The 22,651-nt window shown below is 54.1% G+C and overlaps 8 protein-coding genes across 8 annotated transcripts; 4 read left to right on the top strand and 4 right to left on the bottom strand.

Annotated features, from left to right (window-relative positions):
- Positions 1-217: 217 nt before the first annotated feature.
- P170DRAFT_470046 (MFS general substrate transporter) lies at positions 218-2,017 on the top strand (the record flags this gene model as incomplete). Its single annotated transcript, XM_024852701.1, has 3 exons — positions 218-729; positions 788-932; positions 989-2,017. The coding sequence occupies 3 exons, from the start codon at positions 218-220 to the stop codon at positions 2,015-2,017; spliced, it is 1,686 nt and encodes a 561-aa protein (XP_024709887.1).
- Positions 2,018-2,389: 372 nt separating this feature from the next.
- Positions 2,390-4,183, top strand: P170DRAFT_432217 (alcohol dehydrogenase). The gene is made up of 7 exons (XM_024848213.1): positions 2,390-2,823; positions 2,932-3,044; positions 3,116-3,196; positions 3,278-3,700; positions 3,795-3,829; positions 3,897-4,035; positions 4,100-4,183. The coding sequence occupies exons 1-7, from the start codon at positions 2,648-2,650 to the stop codon at positions 4,150-4,152; spliced, it is 1,020 nt and encodes a 339-aa protein (XP_024709886.1). The 5' UTR covers positions 2,390-2,647; the 3' UTR covers positions 4,153-4,183.
- A 58-nt stretch (positions 4,184-4,241) lies between these two features.
- P170DRAFT_432216 (Zn(II)2Cys6 transcription factor) lies at positions 4,242-6,770 on the bottom strand. Its single transcript, XM_024848212.1, has one exon. The coding sequence runs from the start codon at positions 6,532-6,534 to the stop codon at positions 4,327-4,329; it is 2,208 nt and encodes a 735-aa protein (XP_024709885.1). The 5' UTR covers positions 6,535-6,770; the 3' UTR covers positions 4,242-4,326.
- Positions 6,771-7,982: 1,212 nt separating this feature from the next.
- On the top strand, positions 7,983-9,956 carry P170DRAFT_343458 (GMC family oxidoreductase; the record flags this gene model as incomplete). Its single annotated transcript, XM_024843403.1, has 3 exons — positions 7,983-8,339; positions 8,391-9,852; positions 9,910-9,956. The coding sequence occupies 3 exons, from the start codon at positions 7,983-7,985 to the stop codon at positions 9,954-9,956; spliced, it is 1,866 nt and encodes a 621-aa protein (XP_024709884.1).
- A 1,346-nt stretch (positions 9,957-11,302) lies between these two features.
- Positions 11,303-14,818, bottom strand: P170DRAFT_452317 (acetyl-CoA synthetase-like protein; the record flags this gene model as incomplete). Its single annotated transcript, XM_024851256.1, has 5 exons — positions 11,303-11,880; positions 11,941-12,621; positions 12,690-13,719; positions 13,790-14,538; positions 14,591-14,818. 5 exons carry the CDS (start codon positions 14,816-14,818, stop codon positions 11,440-11,442), a joined length of 3,129 nt encoding a protein of 1,042 aa, XP_024709883.1. The 3' UTR covers positions 11,303-11,439.
- Positions 14,819-15,478: 660 nt separating this feature from the next.
- Positions 15,479-16,981, bottom strand: P170DRAFT_432211 (aldo/keto reductase). Its single transcript, XM_024848211.1, has 5 exons — positions 16,758-16,981; positions 16,518-16,672; positions 16,319-16,458; positions 16,197-16,259; positions 15,479-16,123 (listed from the first exon to the last, which is right to left on the bottom strand). The coding sequence occupies exons 1-5, from the start codon at positions 16,840-16,842 to the stop codon at positions 15,538-15,540; spliced, it is 1,029 nt and encodes a 342-aa protein (XP_024709882.1). The 5' UTR covers positions 16,843-16,981; the 3' UTR covers positions 15,479-15,537.
- A 169-nt stretch (positions 16,982-17,150) lies between these two features.
- On the bottom strand, positions 17,151-17,985 carry P170DRAFT_347176 (O-methyltransferase; the record flags this gene model as incomplete). The annotated part of the gene is made up of 3 exons (XM_024843611.1): positions 17,151-17,392; positions 17,458-17,772; positions 17,829-17,985. Coding segments are annotated over 3 exons (714 nt in total), but the record flags the coding sequence as incomplete, so codon positions are not given.
- Positions 17,986-18,862: 877 nt separating this feature from the next.
- Positions 18,863-22,561, top strand: P170DRAFT_373836 (L-aminoadipate-semialdehyde dehydrogenase). The gene is made up of 6 exons (XM_024845261.1): positions 18,863-19,137; positions 19,194-19,246; positions 19,311-19,935; positions 20,013-21,443; positions 21,494-21,855; positions 21,908-22,561. Exons 1-6 carry the CDS (start codon positions 19,128-19,130, stop codon positions 22,478-22,480), a joined length of 3,054 nt encoding a protein of 1,017 aa, XP_024709880.1. The 5' UTR covers positions 18,863-19,127; the 3' UTR covers positions 22,481-22,561.
- Positions 22,562-22,651: the final 90 nt, after the last annotated feature.

Raw genomic sequence — 22,651 nt, 5'->3', positions numbered from 1 at the left:
CAACTCCGGCCTAGAACAAGAAACATCCAAACACGAATATCCAAAATCGGCGTCCATATACTAAATATGAATATGTTGCAAGCTCTTTGGACGATGCCGTCAGAGCCATTGATCTCCAAGGTTCTCGTCTGCTGCGATATTTATACATCCTCATTAAACAAAGCACCTACTATCTCTCGGGTTTTCAATTACTCGGATGAACTCCAGAGACGACACAATGACTGAACCATCCGACACGCCCAGCTCAGGCAGCCTCAACGGCAAACTGGAGAAGTTTACGCTCCCCGAAGGTACCGACCTTGAAACCAATGCTCCTCCATCATCCGGCTCGATCCAAAACGAAGACGGACCCTCCGGCACAGACAACGCGGACAACAAGCGCACGGTCACGGGCCTGCGGTGGGTTCTCGTTTGCGTGGCCATCTTCTCAGCCAATGTCCTCTACGGACTAGACACGACCATCGCTGCCGACATCCAGGCGGTGGTTTCGGAGACGTTCGACAACGTGACACAGTTGGGATGGCTGGGTGTGGGATTTACGCTGGGGTCGACCGCGGCGATCTTGCCTCTCGGCAAAGCGTTTGGAACGTTCGACGCCAAATGGGTGTTTCTGAGCTGCTTAACGATGTTTGCGGCGGCGAGTGCGCTGTGCGGTGCGGCATCCTCGATGAATGCGATCATCGTGGGCCGGGTCTGGGCAGGTGCTGGGGGCGCTGGGATGTACCTGGGGTATGGCATTCCTATTTGGTTTATAAGGTAAAGGGGGATGCTGACGATACCCTTCTAGGACGCTCAATCTGGTGACCATCATGAGTACTCCTCAGGAACAACCGTTTTACATTGGAATGACCGGGTTCGTCTATGGCAGTGGCTGTATTCTGGGCCCCGTCGTGGGAGGCTTGTTGGCGGATAGTTCGGCGACATGGAGATGGGTATGTCATTAGCAACAGGATCCTTGGAGATGTCCGACTCACTAACTTGGTAAAAGGCCTTCTATCTCAATCTCGTCATCTTCGGTGCCATGGCTCCCATCTATGTCTTCGTCCTCCCACCGCTTCCGCGCCGGCCGGAACTCTCCTTCATGGACAAGGTGCGCTCCCTCGACTGGCTGGGGATCGTTCTGAACGCCGGACTCTACGTCGCGTTCGCGCTGGCCTTCACCTTCGGCGGCTCCATCTGGGCCTGGAGCGACGGGCGCGTCATCGGCCTGCTCGTTGTCTTCGGCGTTCTCACCATCATCTTCTGCGTGGCGCAGCGCTACTCGGTCCTCACCAGCCCCGTCAACCGCATCTTCCCCTGCGAATTCCTCCTCAACCCCCAGCTTGTGCTACTGTACGTCTGCATGGCTTGCGGTGGTGCCGCGCTCTTCGTCTCGGTGTACTACATCCCGCTGTACTTCCTCTTCGTGCATGGAGACACTGGCACGCAGGCCGCCGTCCGCCTCCTCCCCTTCATTTGCTTCTACGTCGCCACTATCCTCACCTGCGGCGCCGTCATGGGTCGCACCGGATATCACAACGTATGGTATATCTTTAGTGGGCTCTGCATGACGTGCGGCGCGGCGACCATGTACACCGTGAGCTACGCAACCCCCGCGGCCAACATCTACGGCTACACCGTGCTGCTGGGGCTCGGCATGACCACCACGCAAGCCGGATATGCCGTTGGCCCGCTTCTCGTGAAGCCGGACCGCGTCGCGGAGTTGATTCAGTACATGAACATCTCGCAGGGCTCGAGCCAGTTCATCGGGCTGGCTATCGCCAGCTGTCTCTTCCAGACCCTGGGGTTGCAGAGACTCAAAGAGGTGCTCGGGGATACGACGTACTCGGACGCGCAGATCCGGGCGGCAATCGCGGGGGCACGCAGCGAGGTGCTGCAGACTGTGACGCCAGAGGTGAGGACTCAATGTGTGGATGCGATCGTCAAGACAATTGGCGATGTCTGGGTGATGGTGATTGCGGCGGGGGCGTTGTGGACGTTGTGTTCGCTATTCCTGACCCGCCGGAGATTTTTGTAGACAAAATGCGCCTAGAATAAACTATAGATAGTCGAATTGATAATTCTCCGAGTGTTTCGTTGTATCCGTGCTTCTGCTTTTCTTGGCTGTCGACTCGGGCATCCATTGATCCACACTACTGAGTCGAGACCGAGTCGCACAAAGTAGCAATAGACTGTTGATTGAAATTTACCCAAACCAGCGGAAGATCACACCGGAATCATGTCTGGATCTCCATGTGTCGATTGTCGAGATCTCCGGAATCCCGATCGAACGCCAAGACCCCCGAGCCCTAAAAACTCCGGCGACTCCTTGGAGACGACGGGCGACGAGGAGAGCAGCTCCCCATCGCCAATCGCAATTCATGGCGACGCTTCGCGCAGGGATTCGCACTCCGGAACCGCATTAGAAGTCGCCTCTACCCCGCTTAATGGCTCGTGGTTTACGGAGTCGCAGCTGAGCTGTCCGGTCGTGCTACGGTCTGCGATTTATATAATGCAGCCAAGCGCGCCGGGTCTGGAGCTCTCAGTTGAGAACTTAATACTATTACTCTCATCAATTCACTCTCCCTCTATCTCCAGCTAGAAGGAGAAACCCAATTGATCATCACCTCCACAGCAATCGCAGACAAAACACCAGACACCAAGCAAAATGAGTCTCCCGCAAACCTACAAGCACGCGATCTTCAAGTCGCTCGGCGCTCCTCTGGTCATCGAGGAAGTCCCGCTCACGCCGCCCGGTCCCAATGAGATCCTCGTGAAGGTCGAGGCTTGCGGCGTGTGCTTTTCCGATATGTTTGTGCAGAACAATATCATGGGCGCTGGCTTGTATGTTGATTTCCTGCCTGGTCGCTGACGTGTCTTTTCTTCTCTTACTGCGCCTTATCGGTGGGATTTTGTCTGGGAATGGTTGTGCTGATGATTCCTCAATTGCAGTCCCCTCGTCCCGGGCCATGAGATCGTTGGCCGTGTCGCTGCCGTAGGAGCCAGTGTTTCTGGCTGGACGGCTGGTGATCGCATCGGTGGCGCCTGGCACGGTGGTCATGACGGTACATCTACCTCTACTACTTATTCTTTTCGAAGTCTTCTCGGAGTCAATTCAGCTGACGGAGGGAAACAGGAACATGCAAGGCCTGTCGCAAGGGTATGTTCCAGATGTGCGACGAGGCAGTTGTCAACGGCGAGACGAAGAACGGCGGATGTAAGACTTTGCCCTTCCCCTTTCCCTTTCCCTGTCCTTCTCTCACCCCGAGCGCGGAATTGACCCTGAGATACTTGCTAGACGGCGAATACTGCCTCATCAACCAAGAAGCGGCCGTCCGCGTGCCCAAACACCTCCCGGCCGCCAAATACGCCCCGATCCTCTGCGCCGGCGTTTCCGTCTTCAACTCCCTGCGCCAGATGAAGGTGCCCGTCGGCGAAACCGTCGCCGTCCAGGGCCTCGGCGGCCTCGGCCATCTCGCCATCCAGTACGCGAGCAAGCTGGGATACCGGGTGGTGGCGATCTCGCGGGACGGCAGCAAGGAGAAGTTCGTGCGGGAGCTGGGCGCACATGAATACATCGACTCGAGTAAGGAGGATGCCGGCACGGCGCTGAAGAGGCTGGGCGGTGCTACGCTGGTCGTCTCGACGGCGCCGACGGCGGATGTGATGACCCCGTTGTTGAAGGGTTTGGGCATGTTGGGAAAGTTGTTGATTTTGTCGGGTTAGTGTCCCCTTCTCTCCTACCCTTCCTATCCTCTTTTCTCTCTCGCTATGGTGAGGACCATGAGCTAACCCACGATGGCTTGTGTGAACAGTACCCGGCGAAGTCTCCATCGACACAGCTGTTATGGTAAGCTGGATTGCACCCGACCTGGTCTCTCATTTCCTCGGAATAGACACCACTAACACAAGTCTAGCTTAAATACGCCCTCTCGGTGCAGATCTGGCCTGCCGGTCATGCCACGGACACGGAGGAAGCGATCGCCTTCACCGAACTACACAACATCGACTGCATGGTGGAAGAGTTTCCCCTGGAAAAGGCGAACGATGCATTTGGTACGTTTGATTGTGACACCCCGATATATTCAGCATGAAACAGGGCTAACCGAGTCTCCAACAGACGCGATGATGAAGGGAACGGTGCGGTTCAGGGCCGTTATTACCATGGAGTAAGGATCTACGAGATCGATGCATTTGTCACGATGGGGGCTGAGGCGCAAGATAGACGAGGGGGGTGGAGTTAGAATCATTGAAATATACGCTTCGAAATGAAATATAGATTTCTATAAATAGCTAGATCTTCTATCATGATTCGTAAGTCACTAGGAGCGTCAAAAGACCTGATGGCTAAAAGTTCCACGCGTCGGCAAGATTCCTTGAACCGGCATACAGGGGCTCGAAGCTGTAGAACGAATCCACGTTGTATGCAAGCCCCATGGCTCCCGCTAGCGTGCTCTGGAACATGGCCGAGGGCTCGTCCGCTAGCAACGAACTCCCTGTCTCCGTGCCGATCCCTAGAAAAGGTTCCATTTGGTCGGAGAACGGAGGCGTCAGCGTGGCGGTTCCGACGCACAATCGCCCGGCGAGGAAGTCCGCCTTGGCAGCGAGTCCGCGCGTCACGTTAGCCGCGCTGCTGGCAACGGCGAAGTTGTTGCCGAAGACCTCGAAGACAGTGATGGCACTGTCAATGGCCGCGCGGGCGGTCGGAGTGGTGGGATGTGAGGGGTAGGCGAGGATAAAACCGACCATGGAGAGCGTGGCGCTCCATTGCCACTGGAACGCCTCGTACCAGCCTTTGAGGAAATCGGTGGCAGGCATGATTTGGCGCAGGATATGCGTGATGGCGATCGCATGGTCGACGCACGAAACGGCGTGTGCGTCCGCCACGGGCGTGCTGGGGCCGCTGTCACCGGATGGGGACGGGAAGCAGATGAAGGGCCGATAGACATTCATCGACAGGTTGTGGTAGAGCAGCTCCAGGAGAAGCCGTTGACGCTGCAGCCACGAAGGCGCAAACCGTTCGAGATCGAGGACCGATCGGTCGGTCGAGAAGGGCTCGCCGTCCTTGCGTTTGGTTTTCATGGCGTCGGGAACGTTCTGCAGCCACTTTCGGATACAGCCTAACTGCGGCGTGAGGAATTCGGCCAGAGCTTCTAGCGACGACAGATCTGTGTACAGGCTCTTCCCATCCTTCGCTGCCAGCATCTCCGCCCGCTCGTCATAGAATGTCCGATACACGGTCTGCGCGGCCAGCACTAGCTCCGTGACCAGGCGACTGTAAGTCAGCCACGTCACTCGGTCCCCGTAGGCCGCGATGTTGGACACCGACAGTCGAGCTAGCTCGTGATCGTCGGCCGGGAGGCTGCACGTCGCAATCATGTCCGGCATGGAGCACGGTCGGCCGAGTTTCATGCATGTCTTGCTTTCGACCGCGTACAGCGTCCACCAGATGCGTTTGCGCAACTCCCGTCGGGGACGTGGTAGGCTCTCTCGGGGCTCGAGATGGAGACCCAGAATCTGAGCGGTGCGCACTGCGAGCGCCAGCGTTGTATGCGCCATATTCTGAAAGGAGGCGTTGCACAGATAGACAACGGAGAAGATGTGACATTGCAGTGTGGCGATAGATGGACTTTCCAGTTCGGAAATCAAGAGTGTCTGCGATCGGCGGTAGTACCAGCGACCGGCGATACTGGCGTCGTTGATATCAACCTGGCCGTCCAGGGGGTCCACTTTGCGGTCCGGAGTCAAGGCGACGCCGTATTGCATGCAGAGGGCGAGCATAATGTCGACTAGCGCCGAGGGTCGCCGCGTCGTGGCCGAATCGGCCCAGAGCGATTTGTAGTGCTCGCGAAAGTCGGCTTCGTCGAGAATCTGGTAAGTCGGGTGGTAGGATTGCCAGAACAGGTTCAGGAAGTAATCCTCTTCGATGGCATTGAGATAGGTCTCCGACCCCACGGGCCCCTCTGCGATGGCCGACGGCGCCGGCAGCTCCTCCGGAATGGATTTGGCCGAGGTTGGACTGGTGAAGACGCGACAGGCGGAATTGGGTTGCATGTTATCGTCGTCCTCGGGCTGGTCGAGGACGGCGCTGAGATAGGCGCTCATGCGACCGATGAAGTAGAAGGCCGACGAGGGCCCGTACCACTGGGTCTGTGACGAGTGTGCGGTGCGAGTGTGGATGCCGTCCCATCCTTTCTTTGTCCCTGACGGTCGACTGCGGCTCTGACTTGTGTAGGTGTCTTCGTTGGCGACGGACTGGGCACGGTTATCGACTTGTTCTTCCAGCTCGCGTACGCGTTCGCGCAATCGTTCGATCTCTCGTACGGCATGAGGTAACGTGCGGATCTCGGCAGCGCTCTTCTTCTTACACGGCCCACCTCGATTCCGACAGTTCTGACAGGGTAGGCTGCTATCACACTTGATGCGGTGCACCCGACACCAGTCACAGGCTCGGGCGACTTGATGACGTTTGGAGCGGGCAGGGATCGAGGTGGAGCTCACTGTGGAGGTGGTGGAGCCGTGCTCGGGGGAATGGGCGACAAAGGTTGAGAACATGCTGGCGGATTGTTCGGCAGTGGACTTGGAAGAGGATCGGGGTGGATTCTGGCGGTGGTCTGGTACTAATACTAAGGCGAAGGAGCCCCTCCCTCAGAAAGACGAGGAGAAGTAGATAGAATAGGACACAGCCTGGCCAATGGCTGATCATGGATGCCGAACGGTCGACATGGATGCACTCGGCTGCACATCCCCAACGCTGCAGAACCACACTTGATGCGGGGTGGATGTTGTTGATTCTGAGGTTACATTCGATTCGACGGTCGGCGAGGATGTTTACGTTCGTATGGCGGATGACTCAGTTCTTTGTCATCCGCCACGCAACTCCCTGCAAATCGGCTTCGATCGACGCCTCAAGCTTCTCTCTACTGCGCCTTATCGCCCCCTCGCCCCTCTCTACACCCTGGAGCCTGCATTCGAGCGATTTGATCAAGGCGCATTGTCACAGGCGATCCTTATTGTTTCTGTTGGATTCTCCACGACTCCCATTGTTCTCAAGCCATCTGCTCGGGAAGATAGAACCACTATCTCCGCCGATAATCATTCTCTTACGTGTCTGACCAGAACCTGCGGATCTAGTGCTGAGGTGAGATGCATCATTCCATCGGTCACAGAATCGCTTGCGAGCCTAGCCTGAATGGCTGTGGCGAGCTTTACGAGAACTACTGCGTATTCAGCTTTCTGCCTGTGGCCGACACCTGACCAATGGAATGGGCATGATCTATATAGCCACCTAGTGCCTAGGTACCTGTCGCATCACTAGTGCCAAGAAGGAACAGACTTTTGGCTTTGCGGCTATAATGAAAGCCTTTTTAGCGAGGATTCTGATAGGCGAAGGATCGAAGGACTGAATCTCCGCATCCTTCTCTACTCCATGAGGTAGTCCCCCGTCTCCTTATGGAAAGAATTGGGGGCTTGATGATGGTGACTATTTAGCTCTCTTGATACGTCAAACCTTCGGTCTCACCTCAGCTCCTGAGCTCGAGTCTTTCTTCTCAGCTGCCACACAATGGGGCACCTCTGGCCCCTTGGCTCCCGTTAGCGAGCGGGCCTAGAGAATATTACTTTTCCGGTACGAGGCTGATAATCCACGTGGAAGTCAGCCTGTCCGGCCAAGAGACATTGCTGAACGTACGATACGATCATCAATAGTGCTTGGGGGCCAAATCCGTCTTCTTTGGGAAATAGCTTCATAGCCATGTGCTGGATGGAGATCTGGAGTTGATCCCTCCGGATCTCCTGGAGCTGTTCCTTAGAGCTCTAGACACGGAAGATGTATCTCATCTCAGATTCATGGGCTGATTAGACTCTGTGCGAGTAGTGCTACTTGAAATCCGGGAGATATAAAGTCATTGGGGGTGATTCGATGAGCATCAAGATCCAGTTCTGCGACTCAGACACAGCTTCATCTCCTCGATCCCAGATTTCGGTGCTCATCAACAGTCGCCATGTATCTTGCTCAGGCTGTGAGCCTGATAACCGCGTTGGCGTTATCCGCTCATGCAGTGCCAACAGACTTCCATATCAAAACGCGTGGTCTGTTAGGATCTTCCTTTGGAGTCCCCGGGAAAAATGCCACCTTCGATTACGTCGTGGTCGGTGGCGGCACGGCCGGCCTGACCTTGGCCACCCGGCTGGCCGAGCAGCAAAAGGGCTCCGTCGCTGTCATCGAAGCTGGCGGGTTCTACGAGATCGACAATAGCAATATCAGCCAAATCCCTGCCTTGGACGGAACGTACACCGGCCGGTCCAAGTCGGACTGGCAGCCGTTGATTGATTGGGGATACATCACTACCCCTCAAGCCGTATGTGTTTCCGGCTCCAGAATATGGGATATGAAGTCTAACTAGATGTAGGGCTCTTACGAAGACGAACTACACTATGCGCGAGGAAAATGCCTTGGGGGCAGCTCCGCCCGGAACTACATGGTCTATCAGCGCGGGACTACGTCCTCCTACAAGCGATGGGCTGATATGGTGGGAGATGCTAGCTATAGGTTTGAAAAGTTCTTGCCCTTCTTCGAGAAGAGCATTAAATTCACCGGGCCGAACATGGACCTACGCTTCAAGAACGGGTCCGCCGAATACGATCCGCACGTCATGGGAGATGGCTCGGGTCCGCTGTCGGTGACCTTCTCCCACTACGTGCAAGCGTTCGGAACATGGGCGACCAAGGGGCTACAAGCAATTGGGATTCCAATCGTTCCAGGATTCCAGAGTGGTTCTCTTCTCGGACAGTCCTACAGCATGTTTACCATCAACGCCACGACCATGGTGCGTGACTCGTCCGAGACGTCCTTCCTGCGAAAAGGGCTTGGACACTCCAACTACATGGTGTATCAGTCCACCATGGCTAAGAAGATTATCTTTGACAAGAAGAAGCGCGCCACCGGCGTGATCGTGGACACCGACGGTCTCGGCTACCAGCTGGACGCCCGTAAAGAGGTCATCCTATCCGCCGGTGCCTTTGGCTCGCCCCAACTGCTCCTGGCCTCCGGTGTCGGTCCTGCATCCACGCTCGAGTCGTTAGGCATCCCGGTCGTGGCGGACCGACCCGGCGTGGGTCAAAACATGGAGGATCACATCTACTTCGGACCCTCCTACCGCGTCAACGCGCCCACGCTGTCGGCGCTGGGATATCCCGACTTTGCCGCCGCCGCAGCCAAAGAATTCAACGAGAACGCATCTGGGATGTACACCAACCCGACCACCGACGTGATCGCCTGGGAAAAGGTGCCCCGAAATCTACGCTCGCACTTCTCCAACGAGACCCTTGCCTCCCTTGCCACGTACCCGGCCGACTGGCCAGAGCTCGAGTATCTGTCGCTGAGCGCATACCTCGGCTACCAAGCCAACCTGGCCACCGGCGATCCCCACGACGGTTACAACTACGCCTCGCTGTCCGTAGCGATCGTTGCTCCGCTCTCGCGAGGCAACTTGACCATCGCGTCTGCCGATACCGCGGACCAACCAATCATCAACCCCAACTGGCTGACCGACCCGGCCGACATGGAGGTCTCCATCGCGGGCTTCAAACGGGTGCGCGAGTTCTGGAACTCCAAAGCCATGAAGCCGTTCGTGATCGGCGAGGAGGCGTTCCCCGGCCCTCATATCAAAACTGATGCACAAATCGAGGATATCATTCGCAAGAGCTTCAACACCATCTACCACGCCGCCTGCACCTGTGCCATGGGGAAGAAGGATAACCCCATGGCCGTAGTCGATACCAAAGCAAGAGTGATTGGCGTCAAGGGGTTGAGGGTCGTCGATGCGGCGGCTTTCCCGGTGCTGCCGCCGGGTCATCCTCAGGCAACAGTGTGTAAGTCTCGAACCCCCCAACTACCCAACTGTGGGTGCAGAACTGACATGGGTATAGATGCGCTGGCCGAGAAGATCGCATGTGCCATCACCGGCGCCTGCTGAGTTCGACAACCATGGGCTGGCTTTTTATCATCAATTATAGAGCGAAGAAAGCAGTGTTGCTTGTTATGGAAGTATTAAGAGTGATAGTTTGTGTATATATACTGGTGTGTAGTAGTAGGAAGACCGATCTTTCCTCAGATTTGTTACCAAATCCAAGATATTTACTCAAGTAGTCAGCGAATTTATCCGTACTGATTTGGCGGGACTTATGGGAATTTCTACTGTAGACTACGATATTCTTGTCTGCCCAAAGGTCCTATTATGGCCAGGCTGTCCTGCCTGATATTGGCAGAGGAATAACATTCACGATCTGATTGTGTGATATACAGTGATTTCAGTTCAACTGAGCCATCAGCAGTCCCATCGCACCTCCACCTTGGCAAAGAATCATCATCATTTAGCATACGTGAGCATCGGAAGTCTGTCTACCTGCAGTCAACGTCGGCATCTTTCTCCCACCCACTAATCAAGATACCATTAAACTCACCCCATTCGTCATTCAGATAGCCGTTACTGTAAATAAACACATCTGTAGCCCAATATCAATATCTGTTCACAGGCACCGTCGGGAAATCAGAGAGAAAATACGTCCAAGGCCCGGGTTCCAGGTGTAGGTGGCGTAGTTCTTGCTGCAGGCCCTCTGGTCAACCACGAAGAAACCCCAGCCGCCTTCGATGTACACCCTAGAGCCAAACGGCATATCATGCCAACGGCCCCATCTATCCTGCATCCGGCGGCTGCCGTGGAAGCTGGAGTGGACCGCGGTGGCAGAGGCGCCGAGAGCGGAGAGGATGAGGATGGCAGTCGACTTGAGAAAGTACGTTCTGCAGATAAGTGGAGGCTCCTGTGAGGATAATGGGAAACAAGGACGTCTTGCTTTCAAAAGGGTGCAAAGGTGGTTTATATGCTTAGACTAAGGTGGAGGTTAGTTATATGTTATCCTGATATATATCGTGACATCCAACAAAACAACCCTCCCCGCTTTCACGACTGATGCTGGGGAGCTCGGAGTAATGGGTAGGGCTTAGCTGTTCGGAGCATATGCTGTCAGCTTTTGAAAAATGTCGCACAAGAAAAGTAACCTATCTGGATTGACGCTGAACTCACTTTCATCCTTGGTATAGCAGAAATCTACCCAGATTAACCTCCGCTGGCAATATCCGGGTTGGACCATGCGAAATAGAAATCAAGCCACGACAGGATATACTGTTTCACAAGGGAAGTAGGGATTCCTGTACAGAGGAATAGACTGGAGTAATTTCAATCACTGTCGTTCAATGACAGGGACTGTGCATTTATAGCGAGTCCTTGAGGGTGGAGAATCTCGGTATCATTATTAGTAGATCCTAAAACTAAGCCAGAAGCAAAGATGGTCCAACCCCCCTGGCTCAGTTTAAAAGCAAGAATTGATTACTTCAAATATCATAGACGTGATGTCAAAGGCCTCGGTGGTTTGAAGCACGCTGCACATGATATTCCATCTCTATTTCTCCCGCCGCCACACTTCCCAGAACTTCTCCACCAACCCCATCCCCAACACATCGCAGGCCCCTCTCATAACCTCACTATCCCTCCTCGCATAGTCAACCTCAAACCTAGCCTGTTTTCCCCTGCGCCCAGCCGCGTACGTCTCTTCATAATACTCGACCAGTTTGATTGCCGGATTCTGCTCCTCCTCACCCCTCGCCGCGCTGTCTCTCAAGGCATCCAACCACTGCGAGAATGGGACGATTCCAAATTCCAGCCCCGCACGACGCAGCTGAGAAAGTACATCCAGCCATTCGAACTCGGACGGGTTCACGAGGTTATAGAAGACAGCGGGATGGGCGGCGTTGGTCTTTCGGGGCGGAGGACCCCGACCGCATGTCGTTGCGATCTCGAGGATTGCGGTGGCCAGGATATCGACTGGAAGCCAGCTGCATGTCTGTTGTGTGTGTTTAGCATATAATGGAGACATCACAAGAGACGGAATTGGTGTGCCTACCTCGTTCAAATCTGGCAGCATTTTCATCGACTGAGCGGACTGGATCATCAGCGGGATACTCTCCCCAGCGTTCCAGATCCCCTTGTCTGTGTCTCCGACGACCTGTCCGATACGAAGCACATAGCTCCGTGCGCCCTGCCGCGCCGCATTCCGGACGATATGCTCGCCGACGAGCTTCGATTGCGCGTATCCCATGCCAGCGGCGAAGCTGAGGTCCTCGAGCGCCGTCTCCGGGATGGAACGTGTGGTGACTGGAGCGTTCCACGCGGCTGAGATGGATGAGCAGAAGAACAGCTGTGCGGGATTGTGTTGGTGCACGGAGAGTGAGAACTGCAGCAGATGATGCAGGCCCGCGACATGCGGCTCGAAGCTGGACAGCGGGATGTTGAAGTTCACCGGCCAGGCGCTGTGGATGATCAGCGAGACGTCTCGACGCAGCTGCCGCAGTGTGTCTTGGTCCAGGCCGAAATCGGGCTGGTCGAGGTCGGTGGTCAAGGCAATTATCTGGGCGGTGCGCGTAGGGTGTCGGGGGAGAGTGAGGCCTCGTGCTTCAAGTGAGCGGAGGACGCGAAGGATGGGATTTTTGCCGCGGCAGAAGCAGTAGATAATATCGATGGTTTCAAGGGTCAGGAGCTGGTGCAGGAGATGCGCGCCAATGGAGCCGGTGGCGCCGGTGAGGATCTGATGAGCATGAGGTTATTCACAATTCGTTCGGGGCTTGCGTGCATCAGGGAAAGGGAAGAGCTTACCACGGCATTTCGTTGATCGTTGTGCCCATGGCCGTTGGTCACGCCGTTCAGGTATTTGTGCTCCTGGAAGCGAGAATATCGCTCAATCAAGGTCGCCACACTGGTCTCCTTGTCATCGACTACCTTCTCAGTCTGATTGACCAGAGCATGCAGATACCCAGCCAGTCTGCGGATGTTTCCTTTGGTGTACACGATATTCTGCGGTAGGGTATGGCCGTTCAACGCGATGGTCTTCTGAATCACTCGACGCATCTGAATCGCCTTGAGACTGTCTACTCCGGCCGTGAAAAGGTCCGTCTCCAAAGACTCAACCGCCACCCCGACGATGTCGTGGAAGATGGTCTGAAGACATGCCTCTAATCCGGGGAGATCTAGTAGGAGTAATCCTTCTTGCTCTCCGTCCAGTCGCGTATACATACTCTCGATCTGCTCCGCGAATTGGCGGTAGACTTGGGCGCGGATGATGCTCCTCTTGTCGGTTTGAGGATACGCCACGTTCGAGGGGATTAGGGCCACCATCTCCCTGGTAATCTGAGAGAACCCTTCTGCTCGGGTATTCGCGTCGGCAATCGCCGGCCAAATGGCATCGAGGTAGTCATCTTCGGGCATATCATCGCCTGCAGGTGCGCGGAAGACTAAGAGGCCCGGAATCGTTCTATCGACACCGACGACGACGGCCTCGCGAACAAGCTCGTCTTCGCGGATCCGGCCTTCAATAGGAAGTGGAAGCACCTTTTCTCCGTTGACGAGGGTAATCCGATCATCGATGCGAGTGACGTACTTCCAGACGTCTGGAATGCTCGCATGAGGCATGAAGACGTCCTTGGAATGCCACGATCCAGGGGCTGGGTCGTCCGAGTTTGATGTCGACAAGGCCGGATGGCCCTTGAGATAGACGCACTCGTAAAGTCCGTCACCAATATCCTTCATAACCACGTTATCCCGGATGTTGGCATAGATTCGGATAAAGTTCCATGAGTCATCGCCTTTGGCTCGTCGCATCGTATCGCCTGCGAGTCCAGCTTCCGTCCTGTTTAACGTCTCCCGGTCAGCACTTGCGCATCAATTACCTGATACCAAGGCAGTGGGTCTGAACCTACGTCCCGAATACAATTCCTAGGTTGACTCCCTCGCGGACCAGTCGATCTCCCAACTCGTCGGGGGTACGTGCGCCTGCCCCCGTCACAACCTGGCATCTTCGCAGAAGCTCAACCCCCCGAGGCTTCTCCGCCATCAGACCCAGCACGTACGGCACTGTATGAACAGCCTCCGGCTTCACTATTTCGAGGATCTGAATCAGTGCGTCCGACGTGATCGGCATCGCGGCATTATACAAATGTGCTGTCCTGCGCATCCACATCGCCTGCAGCGACGTCGACACGCCGTAGAGGTGGTACCACGGCAGGGCGTTGAAATTGTGCAATCCTGACCCCTGCGTGGGATGGGTGAGTAAGGCTCGGTGCGTCAGCATCACCGCTTTGGGGAGCCCAGTCGAGCCGGAGGAGTGCATAATCAGCGCAATCTCGGTGTTCTCCTTCTCTCGGTCGATATGCCGGACGAGGCGCTCCTCGGGCCTCCGCGAGGGTTGGTCATATTCGCTGCGCAGGGGAAGGGTATAAGTGCTGATTGGGAAATCGGCGTCAAGGCTTTGCAGTGTCGACCGGATCTGTGTCGTGTCTCCATGCACAATAGTGCTGCATGCCGTCTGCTTGAGAAGATTGACCACTGCAACAGGAGCAATGCGCAGAGACAGGGCCAAGACCGTATGACCGAGCCGGCTAAGTGCAAAGAAAGAGACGATAAAGTCGATATTAGACGGGGCTAGGAGGCCAACGACTTTGTGTTCATTCTACCGCGGTCAGTGATGTGCGCACAATCTATGTTCTCAAGGTATTTCTCACTAGATTCAATCCCAGGGATAGATATTGCAACGCAGCTCCGTTGATCAGTCGATCTAGATCTTTCCCCGTGAAGTACTCATAGTCTGCTACAGTGTTCGGGCGTGGATATGCAAGAATTGGCGCGGGTGGATCATCGGCAGCCCTGTGACGGATAATGTCGTCGAGGACTTTCAGTTCCCCGAACTGTTCGTATAGATGTTTAACGTGAGCTTGAGATAGATGAGACATAGTGAATTGGACTTCACACGCTCTGGCTAATTCTCTTGGCAGATGGTTTTTGGTGGCGCTTCGACAAAAGAGAATTTATGGCCGCGTCCTCGAAATCTAATCATTACATTTCCTATTCTCAAGGCGAAATACATGACATCCATCCTCTGATCCGCTTACAGGAATCTCCAGTCTTACTCCGAAGCCCCTTGGAGAGAGACTGGCGAAATGGATAAGCATAGCAGGAACTCATGAATCTGGAGATTCGAGTAAACTCCAAGGAACGAGACTCCGGAACCCTCTAGTCCACAAGTTGAACAATCATCAACCCATACTCAAAGGAGACAGAGGAGCTTGCGTCGGACTCTCAACTAAAAACGTCTTTCTACGCCGGAGCTATTGCGGGGCTGAGTCGAGATCAGCGCAGGATCGACGGGCTCAACGGATCTCGAGGCTCATACCTCTTTAGGAAGAACTCCCTAATCTCCGGGTTCATACGCAGTAGTATCTCTCTGCCTACTGATAAGCTTATGTGCAGATACTATCCCGCATTGGACATGACCGGAGAAATATGCGGTTGAGGCCAGCATCCGTGCTTGTCTAGTGCTGACTACATCCAACTCTACGTTATAGACCGGAAATTATGAATGGTCAGTTATCCTGCAGAATACGAACAATGGCATTATATCATCTGCAATTATTCTCTGCAACACAAGGCATTCACACCGATCCTTCTCCCCTCAGGCCCCCAACGGAGGCGTATCTTTCACCAGATCCCCCATCAAACGCGCTGCAACCCTAGTCCCATGCACCTCCGCGGCCTCGATCGCCTCGGCAATCTCTTGAATCTCCTGGCCTGACAGGCTGACCGCATACGCACCCATGTTCTCATCAAAGTACTCAATGCGTTTGGTCCCTGGAATTGGAAAGATATCGCCCCCCTGCGCCATCATCCATGCCAACACGAGCTGACCGGAGGTGCACTTTTTCCGCGCAGCAATAACCTGCAGCGTCTCCACAAGCTGCAGGTTACGAGGGAAGTTCTCGCGCGAGAATCGCGGAATCGACCGTCGGAAGTCGTTCTCGTCAAAATCGTCGATCGACTTGTATGCGCCCGTTAGCATCCCACGTCCCAACGGCGAGTATGCCACCGTGGCGATCCCCAGTTCCCGACAGGTAGCTAGGAGTCCCGTCTCGGGCTTTTCGATGTCCATGGAAAACGGACTATACTCGATCTGGAACGCATGGATGGGATGGATAGCACTCGCGCGACGGAGAGTGTCCGCGCCACATTCGCTTAGGCCCAGGTAGCGCACTTTGCCGGCGCTGGTTGGTTCTCTCGGTTAGAATTGCTTGGGCCGTTGGGACTTTTTGTCAGAGAGGAGGTGAATGCGCTTACTCGACGAATTCTTTCATGGTGGCAACAATCTCTTCGACGGGTGTTTTGCCACTGAATCGATGGCTGCAAACACCATTCGTCAGTTTCTTCTCAGAAACAAAAGACGCAGATAAGACACATACCAATACAGCAAATCAATATAATCCGTCTTTAACCGACGCAGACTCTCCTTAACAGCCGAGCGGATATACTCGGGGTCATTTCGAATCTCACGACCTCCGTCAGGCGCAACCTTGTTGCCGAATTTAGTGGCCAGGAAGATCTGTCCGACTGTTAGGGCTACTTGTATCGGAGTGTCTCATATTGTCACAGTCAACTCACGTCGTTTCTCTTGCCCGTGCGCTCAAACCATCGGCCTAGTAGCTCCTCGCTGTCGCCGTACAGCTGCGCCGTGTCCCAGTGGATGCAACCCTGCTCGTAAACACGATCAAGCAATTTGAAGCGGTCTTCGTCTGGGGTGGGAACGCCATAGAATCCTACGGAGAATTAGTACTTTTATTTTCTTTTCGTTTCATTTGTTGAATTCCAGTAGTGGATTTCATGTTGAGGAAGGAGGCGCACCGCTTAATCCCATCATGCCGAATCCCAGCGCGGGGATTTGGGGGCCATTGCGGCCAAGGGCTCGAGTGGGGAGTTGAGTCGACATGGTCTATTCAACAGTGTGAGTAGCGAAGAAGGGCCTACCAGCTGAAGGATCTATTTTCGACACGCTGGTCACCATTTATAACCGTTTACAGGACTTCTCAGGGCTACGTAGGTAGCTACACTGCTCCGTCATCCCGAAGGGTAAGTCCTGCGACTCCGAAGACTCGCGCCAAGAGAATCGACAGATACGTGGCAGGGGTTCTGCAGCGCGGAAAATAATTTCTTGAATAGGCAAAAAACAGGGTCTAGATTCTCCTAGGTCTAACTAATCCTCTAGTATCTGCATAAGCTCTCCCTTTAGTCTAGCGCTTAGTGGCTGCCGTTGGCACCGTTCGAGGTCCCATTGGCGAACGCCTTGGCGATGGCAGGCTTCCACTTGATCAGGGTCACTCCGTCGTAGACAGGAAGGAGAACGGAGTCGATGCGAGCGTCGTTCTTGCAGAAGGTGTTGAACTTGCGCAGCGCGATGCCGTTCGCCGTCCAGTAGGCGCGGGTCTTCTCAGGGAGGTACGGGTTGGCATCAGCGGAGATGGTCATGCCGCGGGCGAACACTTCATGTGGTTAGCGCTTTATGCTCATTATTATGCTCATGGGATGGAGTGTGAAGGATGCTTACCGTTGTCGCACATGATGAAGCCATTGGGTGTCAGGAGTTTCTTGTCCAGAACAGTCTTGACGTATCCCTCGTAGCCTTCCTTGTTGGCGTCCACGAAGATGATGTCGAAGGTGCCGCTGAGCTTCTGCAGGGAGTCCTGGGCAGGACCCTCAATGAGAGTCACACGGTCGTTGAGGCCGTACTTGTCGAAGGTGCGACGAGACGCGGCGATCATCTTCGGGTCCAGCTCGAGCGTGATGATCTCAGCCTGTGTTGAAGCAGTGGCCTCGTACCACGCCAGAGCGCTGTAGCCGGTGTAGCAGCCGATCTCGAGGACTGGAAAAGAATGAGAATGGATATCGGGAGGTCAGGAATGCTGGAAAAGAGCTTACCTCTCTTGGCCTGCTGGTGCTCGGCGAGGAACTTCATGGTGGCACCCTGCAGAGGCGAGGACATCTTGTCGGCATCCTCAAACTCATTCTCAGTCCACTTCCAGAGCTCGTTCATGTTGTCGGAAACATCGTTGGAGACGTTAGTGCAGTACTCAGTAACCTGAGCAGCCTGCTCGGGCTGTTGTGGCAGGGAGTGTTAGTCGCTATGCCAGTCAAGTCAGGACTCTTGGGTCTTGCGTACCGTGAACGAGAGAACGCTGGTAAGCATCTTGAATGTGGTGTGGTTGATGAGGGTCTTGAAAGATGGGTTGATAGTAGAGGATTGAAAGCTTTGAACTTGGAGTCTGTTCTGGAGGTCTTTAGATGGACTCAGCCGGCATACTTATACTGTTCGATTCCACACCTCAATCGCCTTTGTGCTCCAGGCGACGATGAGCTGAGGTGCATTGAGATAGGCGACTCCTCTGCTCCCGAGCCTCAAAGGTCGATTCAGACCCCAACTCGTATGCATTCGCAGTGCCGGAATCTTCAAAGGACGTAAGCCGTGATTGTGAATCTCCATGCGGAATGCTATCGCCATCTCCGGGCTCATGTTGATCTCAACTCCGCCGGTTGCTGGACCGTTCCGTCTACCGGTCCACTGTCAAGGTTAGCCTAACGAGGGCTCCGGAGGAACGAATCGATATTGTAGAATCGGAGCTCCGGGGCTTCCAAAAGGAGATACGCACGGGTCATTGAAACCGGAAAGGCCTCCTAATCTCCGTATGAGGTGAGATTCAAATGGCCCTAGCGTCTGAAGATCAATGGATCTATGGCCCTGAGATTATCTGATTCTAGACAGGTCCGACAGATTTGACAGCGGCAGATGAGAGCACGATAGTCCGAGTCAAAGCTGTGACTATGATAGGACCAATTTGAACAGGCTGTCGAGCCGGAGCGCATCCTGATGCCTTCTTTCGCCACCTATCTACTTAACCTCATGGAATCCCGATACCTGTGCTGTCAATTAGCATATCCAGTGTGCCGTCCGCCATGTCGCAACCGGCTCCTTTCCGAGAAGATATCCCCCCCATCTTTCAAACTGCCAATGCACGCCCGGACCGGCTGGTGCATTTGATTCCAGATGAGTTGGCACAGGCAGTGCCTGAGCATCCGCTCTTTGCATACCCGAAGACGACTAAGCCCCAGGATGGCTTCGTGGACGTATCGTGCAAGACCTTTGCAGATGCGATCAACCGAGTAGCCTGGTACTTGCGGTACCTCTTGGGGCCTCCCAAGAATTTCGAAACTATTGCGTATATGGGTCCTAGTGAGCGTAATCCTATCTTCCTATTCCGAGTTGTTCCTGATTTCCATGTCCTTAAGGTGATATCCGCTACTTTCTGTTCATGTTTGGGGCCATAAAAGTGGGCTATAAGGTAGCATATTTCCCGCGAGATGCTCGTCGTTGTATGGCTAGTCGGAGACTAATTAGGCTTCTAGATGCTATTTGTGTCCCCTCGAAACAATGTCGAGGCTCATGTGAACGTCCTCGCCGGCGTGGACTGCCATGTGTTTCTCCGAGCCAGACAGACGAATATCGATCCCATCCTCAAAGAGAGGCCGATGCTTTCCTGGGTGATCCCGGAACTCGAGGAGTTTCTCCTTGACTACCCCGTGGCAATCTATCCTTACAAAAAGAGCTTCGAGGAAGCCTGGTCTGACCCCTGTCTTGTGCTACATACTACAGGATCAACGGGTCTTCCGAAGCCGATCACATGGAAGGTTGGCATCCTGAGTACATATGAGGCGTGGCGAACCATTCCTCATGTGGACGGGTACGTCCCAACAACAGAGGTGTACCAACAGTCTCGTCGAGCGTATACCTCAATGCCACTTTTCCACACAAGCGGGCTGAATGCTGGAATCACCTGGGCTATGCTGCTGGGAGTCACTTTGGTATATGGTGCGCCTCAAGTAGTTCCCAACGCGATATACGCAGATGAAATGCATCAGTATGCCAACGTGGATGCGTCCATGGGAGCACCGGCGATATATGAAGAGCTGAGCCGTGATCCGGAGGCGCTCGAGAGGGTCAATCGGCTTCACTATGTTGTTGCCAGTGGTGGTAAGTTGTCGATTGTTCATTCTTCCTGAAACCTCCAATATCCTAGGTTCGGCTCGAGAATGCTAAATTGTCTCTAGCTCCCCTGTCTCACAAAGCAGGAGATCTCATCTCAAAGCACACACGGGTCATCTGCAATCTCGGAGCCACCGAGACAGCCTGCCTGCAACGCCTGGCTCCTTCAATCGATGACTGGCCCTACTTCCACTGGCACCCAACACACTCCGGCATTGAGATGAGAGAGACATCAGGCGGGCTATACGAGCTCTTCCTTGTCCGCACTCCAGGGTTAGAACTCTACCAGGGAGTGTTCAACACATTCCCAGAAATTGAGGAGTGGTCGATGAGAGACCTCTACTCACGACATCCGGACCCTTCCAAGCCATTCCTGTACATGTATCAATGCCGAAAAGACGACGTCATTGTCCTTAGCAATGGCGAGAAGATTGCTCCTGCTTTGATAGAAGCAACTCTGATGAGCCACCCGCTCGTCAAGGGAGCCATGGTAGTTGGTCTGGGAAGGTTTCAGCCAGCTGTGCTCATTGACCTGCACTCTGACGTGCCACGCAATCTGACCGAAAAGCATCAGCTGCTTGAAAGCATGAAGTCCACAATTGAAGAAGCCAATGCGCATGCACCAGCACACGGAAAGCTGGACCAACATCATATTTTGTTCGCGGACCCATCCAAGCCGATCAAGTATCTCGGTCAAGGAAAGATTCAGCGAAAAAGCACGTTTAGCTTGTACGAGGACGAGATTGAAGAGTTGTACAAGGCAGCCGATGAGGCCGTTGAGCAGTCTGAGTTTCTGGATCTCCCTGCTTTGCAGCTTGATGGTCCAGCGGGTGTTGCTTCGTGGTTGCAAGAGTTGATAAAACAGGTTACTAATATGGAGCCACTGGAGAGAGATGCCGACTTTTTTGCAGCGGGAATTGACTCTCTGCAAGTGGTTAAAATCGCCAGAGAGTTGCGCTTCCAGGCAAGAGAGCTGGGGATCGGGGATAAGAGTGCCGCGATGTTTCCTCCGGCCTCAATATACACCCATCCAACAATTGATCAGCTGGCTGACCATATTTTGGCCCAGTTGAGCCCCGCGCCGTCTTATAGCAACCGGCTCGTGGAGAATAGTCATATCCATGCTGAAGAAAGCCCCCAGCTGGCGCAAATGCATCAGCTCTTCGGCAAATACTCGGATGGACTTCCTCGGTCCAGCCAGCATGTTCCTCTTCCACCATCAAACAACATGGTTGTCATTCTTACTGGCAGCACAGGCTCTCTTGGGTCCTACCTTCTTGACGAGCTCCAGAAGGATAAAAACATAACTCGCATCATCTGCCTCAATCGGAGCGCCGATGCTGCCCAGAAACATGCGAAGCTTGGGCTTCAGCGTGGCCTTAACACCATAGAACCCAGCCGCGTGGAATTCCTGCAGGCAGACCTCTCAAAATACCAGTTTGGCCTTCAGGATGCGACGTATAGGGAGTTACTGCAGACCGTGACCCATGTCATTCGTGAGTACACTCTTAGAGCTCGCTGTTGACCAGACACTTACGACGAGCAGATAATCAATGGGCAGTCAATTTCAACTGGAACATTGCCAGTTTCGAGCCATTCATCCGTGGAGTTCGCCATCTCATTGACTTCTCTCACGCGTCTGAGCGGCATTCGTTCATCACGTTCATTTCCAGCGTCTCTGCCGTTGGCTCTTGGGACTCGGAAAACCCCGTACCCGAAGAACCCATCCATGACTTTCGCGTTGCAGCAAAAATGGGATATGGCCAGTCAAAGCTCATTTCAGAGTGTCTTCTCGACAAAGCGGCCGAGATTTCTGGCGTGAGATCCGCATGCTGTCGAGTCGGGATTGTCGCAGGTCCAGTTGAACAGCCTCTGGGCCTCTGGAATCCCAACGAGTATATTCCTTCGGTAGTCTCTCCCTCTTGACACTTGCTACAAGGAAAATAGCTGACTCTTTCAGATTTTCATCTCCTCGGCACACATGAAAGCGGTCCCAGTCACATTTCCATCCAGAGACCGATTGGACTGGATCCCAGTCGACAAACTGTCCAAAGTCCTGCTTGAGATTCTGCGCCACTCTACCGAGCCAAGTCAAGAGGCCTTATCCGCTAACGCACAAGTATACCACGTCATCAACCCATCGTGGACGTCTTGGTCTGAGATCGCGCCGGAATTGCTCGCCTGCTATCCTGATAACCTAGACATGAAGCCATTGTCTTTCGAGAACTGGGTAGATAATTTACAGCACATCGTCCAGACAACGAAGGTGGATGCGACAGATATTCCAGCAGCCAAGCTGCTTGACTTTTTCAAGAACGCCGTTTACGAGTCTCCTGAAGCTCGGATGTTGTTACCCGCGAGGACGCAGGAGGCTAGTCCTCAGTTACGCAGCGTTGGCTGTGTGAATGCGTTGTGGGTCAGCAATTGGATGCGTCAGTGGGGAATCATCTCCGGTGGATCGAGTGAGAGGAGTTTCCGAAGTGAGGAAAGTGTTGGGTCTGGTGAGAGCAGTGGCTTCCTGCCGTTGAACTAGTAGTTATGGATAAGGGCTTTGAATTGTGGTTTGGCGTCTTTCTTTCTTTTCATTCATTCTACTTACTCTAGACATACAGGCAATCTAGAAGAGCGTCTCTTAACGTAACATGATATGACTCCTTCGGGAAGAATCTCCACTGCCGATCATGATTGTAATTAGTTCTGCCCG

This window comes from Aspergillus steynii, assembly GCF_002849105.1.
Source record: "Aspergillus steynii IBT 23096 chromosome Unknown P170scaffold_1, whole genome shotgun sequence".
Taxonomy (NCBI): domain Eukaryota; kingdom Fungi; phylum Ascomycota; class Eurotiomycetes; order Eurotiales; family Aspergillaceae; genus Aspergillus; species Aspergillus steynii.
This window is presented reverse-complemented; position numbering and strand designations above follow the sequence as displayed.